Source organism: Papaver somniferum, chromosome 6, assembly GCF_003573695.1.
Source record: "Papaver somniferum cultivar HN1 chromosome 6, ASM357369v1, whole genome shotgun sequence".
Lineage (NCBI taxonomy): Eukaryota > Viridiplantae > Streptophyta > Magnoliopsida > Ranunculales > Papaveraceae > Papaver > Papaver somniferum.
Window position 1 is genome coordinate 57,895,192 of NC_039363.1, and position 7,567 is coordinate 57,902,758.

The window sequence follows — 7,567 nt, forward strand, 5'->3', positions numbered from 1 at the left end:
AAGCGTCGTTGCATCAACTTCTTCTCGAATAGGTTCTTTGTAAAATCTATTTTTACTTCCCATTTCATAATTTTCATCTCTTTCAATCTCGCTAAACATATTTTATCTCTGAATACAAAAAGAATAGATCAAGAAGAATAAGTCAGCAAACAGTGGGTTGCACGTAATCGTACATAAACAATTAATAGAATAGTTTGAATTTTGAATTTTCCGTCGAAGAATCACGCTCTCTCCGTCTCTTATATAACATCCAAATTGGCACCTCTATCCTGGGGTGTTATTGCGAGGAATGGTGGACTAGTGCCTTTCTAGCAATCTTGTTGATAATTTCGTTTTTATTTCTAATGTATAGCGAAAGAAAGATGAATATGAAGGATTCACGACCCCTGATGTCAACCATGTTTTCTGGAATCAACAGCAAAACCCCAACGTCCATCCGAAAGATCACAGGTTTATTCGAGGTACGATTGTTTCTCCACAACCTTCTTTTTCTTGCTATGGTTGTGAATTAGTGCCACCTGCAAATTCCAAAAATATTGAAATATCATTTTTGAAGTTGTAGAAATTTGCACAGGCATATTTGCTTGGCTTCACCTACAAAAGAAAAAAAAAAATCCAAAGTTCCATTTGAGAACTTTTATTAGTATATCATTTCAATTTTCATATGTACTAATTATATCATCTAAGAAAAAAAACCTATATTGTGTAAATACCGTATGAAGTTATGAACCTCATAGCAGGGTGAAGGGAAATGCCTTTACAGAAGCTAAAAAATCAATCTTCCTGCACTTTGAGAAGCTTTGACATGGTTCCTAAGGAAAGGGACTTTATACTAATCTATTATATCTAGTTGCCAAACCCAAATTAGAAAGCTCTTTGTTCAGTGACATATATGATTTTCCATAACTTGTCCTTAAGGCTGGAAACTAATAATGCAGGCAAAAACAAATTCTGCTGTGTCAAAGAATCAAAAGGAGGTAAAGGGTCACACTGCAGATAAATCATGTGGATGGGCGAGCAATTTTCTTTCAATGGTGGAATTGAGGAGGAAGATACTAAGCTTTAGAGATATTATAGACCTTCCTCCCTGTGATACGCGAGGTCCAATTAAAGAGGTATTACAACAATTCTTCAGCTCAAAGAAATCAGCATTTTCAAGTGTACCTCTTTCTTTTTGTTTTTCATGTTTCTTACCGCACATCTTCCTGTAGTTGTTGATGGGAACTGTCGCAGATCTTCACAACCTGTACCCAAAAATTGTGCCCGGCATTGACATGTCAGAAATGGATGAAACATCTGTACACGAGGTACAAGTTAAGCTATTTTATGACGTCTTTGCAATCAAACAAGTTTCATATGGCTAACTAAAATGCAACTGTTTCAGGTGTTCTACCAATTTTACAATGCTCTAAAATCTGTTGGAGATTCATGGGAGAAAAATCACAAGTGGTTGAACAAATTCAAATGTGAAAAAACAGGCAACATGGACGACCTTAGTTTGGAGCAATTTGGTAAGTGATGAAATATTAACACAAATCTCAGTAGATATTATAACTGTGTTCAGCAGAAACTAAAAACCTTTAGTTTTATTGTTTTGTAGTTGATACAGTGTTGGCAAAACTTGACTACATGATTAAGATAGCAAAAGAAATATTCGATGTAATGGATGAAGAAGATCAGAAAAGTGAAGGGAGTCCACGGTATTCCATGTTTGGAGATGCATTAAGTAAATCTTTTGACAGTAAAACATCATCTTGTCTCTCTCCGGTGACCCCTACTTCAGTCCTTCCGGATATGATCGAGAGTACTATAAATAACGGGAAATTTGCAGACTACACATATTCTCCCCCTCTTCTATTTCCTCTCAGGCTGCAGGCTGTAGGTAAGTTGAAAACTGTCGATGTCACACGTCTCTCCCCCAAAATGGCCCCCAGTGTGTCAACTAGAAGTTCCACGACTATCAATGTAATGAAAAAGACCGTGCGTGAAGAGAAGCCAAAGATACGAGAAGCAAAAAGAAATTTTGAAGGATTTCAAGTAAGAACTCCCAGTAAGGAACCCGAAGTTTCAAACGATAATAATGGCAAACTGAAGATACAGAAGTCCATACCTAATGAGATGAAAAGCAAGAGAGTTGATGGAATCATCAATAATGAAACATCTAAACTCACCGTGCCACCAGTTGGACGACCTACACGCACAGTGGAAAAAGAACCCACCCCCCGGCTTGTTCACACAAGAAGAGAACCAAAACTGCTATCCCAAGCACCTCAGCCACCATCACGAATCCCGTCACCGAAAGCAACTGTTGCACCAGTAAAAGCATCTGCAGCACCAGTTCCTCTTTCATCACCACCATATGCTGTGCCATCAATTGCTGCAGTAGCACGGCCACCACCCAAGTTAGAAACGAAGGTATCTGCAGTTTCACCTCCACCACCACCCATGAATGAAGTGGAGGCCTCTGCTGCGCCACCTCCACACCCATCTATGTTGGAGTCAAATGCTTTGGTACCAGTCTTACCACCCATGTCAAAAACTAATGTATCTCCACCTACACCTCCACCACCACCACCGATGTGGATTTCAGATTCTTCTGCATCCTCACCAATACCCATGTCAAAAATAAATGTGTCTCCAGCACCACCTACGTGGAACTCAAATGCTTCAGTACCACCAACACCACCATCCCCACCACCGCCACCCATGTTAAAACTAAGTGAATCTCCAGCACCGCCTCCACCACCGCCACCGATGTTAAAAGTAAATGAATTTCCAGCACCGCCTCCACCACCACCTGAGTGGACATTAACAGCTTCTGCACTACCACTACCACCACAATCCATGCTCCAGACGAAAGGATCAGTGCCGCCGCCGCCGCCACCACCCATGCTCCAAGCAAAAGGATCAGCGCCGCCGCCACCACCACCACCCATGCTCCAAGCAAACGGATCAGCGCCGCCACCACCACCACTCATGCTCCTAGCAAAAGGATCAGCGCCGCCACCACCACCACCACCCATGCTCCAAGCAAAAGGATCAGCGCCACCACCACCACCAATGTTACAGGCAAACGGAGGTGCTCCACCACCTCCTCCTCTACTAGGTGTTTCAAAAGCTCTTCGTCCCAAGAAAGCAAATACGAAACTGAAGAGATCAACAAACATGGGTAATCTCTACAGGCTTCTTAAAGGAAAGGTAGAGGGGTCTAGTTTAGATGGTAAATTATCAAATGGGAAAAAGAATATTGGGAGCTCTGGAGGTAGCAAACAGAGCATGGCTGATGCACTAGCAGAAATGACAAAAAGGTATGCATCCATAAACACAACCAATGTAACAATATGAATTCACCCCATGACAGTCCAAAGGAACTTCATAGAAAATATTAAACTTTCTTTTGTTCATAGTAATTCACAACTTCGTTGCTTCATTTATTAGATCTGCTTACTTCCAGCAAATAGAGGAAGATGTAGAAAAGCATGCTAAAACAATCAATGAAATGAAAGCTGCACTCAGTTCATTCCAAACGAAGGACATGTCCGAACTGCTAAAATTTCACCAGTACATAGAACTTCATCTCGAAGACTTAACAGATGAAAGTCAGGTAACTTCACATGAGATATTTGAAAAGTTTACAGGTGTTACTACTTCCTTTAACTGCATTCTGCAACTTACAATGTTGAGGAACAGGTATTGGCAAGGTTTGAAGGTTTCCCCACAAAGAAGCTCGAAACTTTGAGGACAGCTTCAGCACTTTACTCGAAGCTGAACTCAATTGTTACTCAACTTGAGACCTGGAAGATAGAGGCTCCTCTTGACAAGCTATTGGATAGGGTTGAGTGCTACTTCAACAAGGTAGCTAGAAAATACCTCGCCTCTGTTTGTGAGAAAAACATCTATTTGAATTGTCATGCTCATCATCCTTACCCACTAACATTGCATGCACATAGATCAAGACAGAGGTTGATGCACTGGAACGGACCAAAGACGATGAAGCTAAACGATTTCAGAGTCACAATATCCATTTTGACTTCAACATACTAGTAAGAATCAAAGAAACGATGGTGGATGTCTCTTCTGGATGCATGGAACTGGCACTAAAGGTACGTGAAATTTAAAAAAGATCCCAAGAACACCTAAGCCTAGAACACACTTCAAGGCTCCTAGAGAAAAGTTAATTACGTATGTGGTGGATCTTTTGTGTTCTATTCAGGAAAGAAGACAGGCAAAGGCAGAAGAAAATGAGGGAGCTGGATCTAAAGCTGAAATAAAACTGAAAGCATGTGCTAAGATGCTTTGGCGGGCTTTTCAGCTGGCATTCCGAGTTTATACTTTTGCAGGTGGACAAGATGATCGTGCCGAGAAGTTGACAAGAGAACTGGCTCATGAAATAGAAACTGATCCTGAGCACCAGTAAAATAATCTTATACATGTTGTGCTACAATATAGTATAACTCATCCAAAAGGAGGAAAAAGAGAATAGTTTGCAAATTCAGAACCATTTCATCACATTGAAGCAACTGTTGCATCATATCGTGATACCACTTTTGTTCGATTCAAAACCTCAAGTGAGGGTCAAGGTTATTAGTCTACGGTAGATTATAAATGAGACTTATATAGCAATTATTATTGTTGCTTGATAAAATTGTGTAAGAAGACTTGTGGGAGCAAAAAAAAGGGGTTAGCTCAATCTTCATTGCTCTACTTATGGCAAGGATTTGTTTATTGTTTTTGTGTAAGTGATGGATAGTGCGATTTCAACATTCTCTATCACCAGTACTATAAGAACTATTATTTCAATAGACAGTCTTGCTTGTTGTAGATTATATAGGAATTGTTATGTGTTCGGCTCAATTGTTCGTTTGGGTAAGTTCAATGTTTACATTGGAAGAGTGGGCTTTCTGGAGTTCCTTCTAAAAGTTGACTCGAAAAAGTTAGCAGTTAAATAGCGTATACTATCTTGTGAAGTGCAGGTAAATGGTATAGAAAAAAAACATTTCGATAGTTAACTTAAACATGCAAAACTCTATGTGAGTGACTGATTCTAAAATAGAGCCATATAAAAAGTTCGTTCCAAAACCAGCTTCACTTACCAAATGGCATCCACATCTCACGTGTTCCTGACGGCTTCCCCTCGCTTGTCCATGGGTCTACCTTGCTCTATCGCTCTATTCAAGGAGTAGACCTCTCAGAAACAAACTCATCCAACACAACTTTTTCAATCAGAATTGAGTTCACGTTATTCACTAGCTTTGGATATTTAACAAGCATACCGACAAACATATTACACGCAGCTCTACTCAAAAGCAGAGATGAGTTTACATTCTCTCAAGTAGTTTGATAAAGTTGTCAACTAGTAGTACCCACGACCTAACAAGTATGAAACTTTCCTTTGTCGCTTCAAATTTCTGCAGTATCCGGTTAAAACAAGATCATGAAAGACTCACTTACCAGTTCCTGTCGATTCGAAGATAATTCATATCTTCTACCTCCGCTTGCTCTACAACATCGAACTCCAGATTAGTATATCCCAACTCTTCAATGAAAACAAACAAATGTGTCGAATCGATTATTAAATTTGGTTTGTACTTTGATATAAACCATTTGAACATCTACGACTACGAGGCTTGGTTTCACTACATAAGCCATCGATTTTATTTCTCTCTCTGAAACTTTAGCCAATGAGAACCATATGAAATTTCTCGGACAATCGCTCCAATTTCTACAACATTTTACTGTTCCCAAGATCAGAAGAGGTGGGGGTCTATGCTTATTGTGGAAGAACATCGAATTTTATTCCATTCCGAAAGGTAGGAAATACCAGTTGGTACTGCCTGGAGATAGTCTAGTAAAGTGGACCTAGTCAACTGTCTGTTTGATCCTATTTGATAATATAAATTATAATTTGGTCCTAAAATTTATACTTTGGTCATACGGTGATGTCATGAATGATGTAAATGTCATTGTGTGGTGGCAGAAATACACTTTTGGAACCATATATATATAGACAAAAACCCTAGAAAATATCTTATTTTCATATTTACTTTCTCTCTCCACCTGTTTTCACATCTAGTTTCTCTCTCCATTTTTTTTCTTCCTTTTTCTTTTGATGCTCACGAAAACGATGAAGAAGGATGATATTTTTTCTTTGGTTTTTTCTTCTATGTAGCTACTGTTGATGTTGAATATGATGATAAAGATTACGAAGATCATGAAAACGACAGAGATTTTTTGTGTTTCTTCGTCATTTATTGCTGCTGCTGCTGTTGAAAAAGATGGAGATGATGAAGACGATGATGATTTTGTGTTTCTTTCTTCTCTGTTACTGCTGTTTTTGTTGAAGATGATGTAGACGATGAGTATGATGAAGACTATGAAGATTTTTATGTTAATTGGATGTATTTTTTTGATTTTGATGTTGAAGATCTTGGTCTTGATTTTGCTGCTCGTGTTAAAGATGAAGTTCTGCTGCTGTTGAAGATGACGAAGACGATGAAGATGATGTTACTGCTGGACTTCATTTCTAGAATGAACTCTGTTTTTCTTAGGTTTTTATACGGAGTTCATTTCTGGAATGAACTCTGTTTTTTTAGGATTTTTCTGTTTTTTTAGGCTTTTATATGGAGTTCATTTCTGGAATGAACTCTGTTTTTTTTAGGTTTTTATATGGAGTTCATTTCTGAAATGAACTCTATTTTTTTTATGTTTTTATATATATGGAAATCATTTCTAGAATGAACTCTGTTTTCTTAGGTTTTTATATGGAGTTCATTTCTGGAATGAACTCTGTTTTTCTTAGGTTTTTATATGGAGTTCATTTCTGGAATGAACTCTGTTTTTTTAGGTTTTTATATGGAGTTCATTTCTGGAATGAACTCTGTTTTTTTAGGTGATTTCTGAAAAAATAAGTAGGAATTAACGGGAGTTCATTTTGAAGAATGAACTGCTACAAAAAATAAGTACAAATTAAATGCAAGGGTACTTTTATCCATTTAATATTTTTAAATAATTATGGACCAAACAGTAAACGCGTTTTTCCAAAGGACCAAACTGACATGGGCCCACCTAAAAAATGACCAAACGATATTTTTCTCTTATGAAAGTTATTTCTGCCCTCGTCACTCCACCTCCACCTGGACATCTATGACCGATTAGGCTAGGGATGCACAATGATCGCGCGTTACAGCTTAGCCGGCCAAGTTAGTGGTGCGCAAAGGTTACCCGTTAATGTATAGACTGTCAAGTGCTAAGATAGCAAAACCTTGCAGGGCCAGTCAAGCTCAAAGGTAGCGCTACACTTTAAAGACATTGGCCAAGTAATGAAGCTTATTGGCCGACACAATGAAGCTTCATTGAGGGAAAGGAAAGGCAAGGACAAATTGGCAAATGCAACATGCGATGTTGGCATTAAGGCATATCCAAGGAATTGAGTTAGCCCAACCTCAAGGATGATGCACGAGTGTACATTAGGACAGGAGTTGGCCTATGCATTAGTTCAAGGTTGTCCAAAGCTTGAACAATGCAAGCAAACTAGTAATGCAAGAGTAGGCATTCCTATTGTCAAGAA

At 38.8% G+C, this 7,567-nt stretch overlaps 1 protein-coding gene across 1 annotated transcript; it reads left to right on the plus strand.

Annotated features, from left to right (window-relative positions):
- Positions 1-313: 313 nt before the first annotated feature.
- Positions 314-4,806, plus strand: LOC113287660 (formin-like protein 13). Its single transcript, XM_026536470.1, has 9 exons — positions 314-461; positions 939-1,115; positions 1,212-1,307; positions 1,385-1,511; positions 1,601-3,308; positions 3,439-3,604; positions 3,691-3,855; positions 3,951-4,103; positions 4,214-4,806. The coding sequence occupies exons 1-9, from the start codon at positions 345-347 to the stop codon at positions 4,415-4,417; spliced, it is 2,913 nt and encodes a 970-aa protein (XP_026392255.1). The 5' UTR covers positions 314-344; the 3' UTR covers positions 4,418-4,806.
- Positions 4,807-7,567: the final 2,761 nt, after the last annotated feature.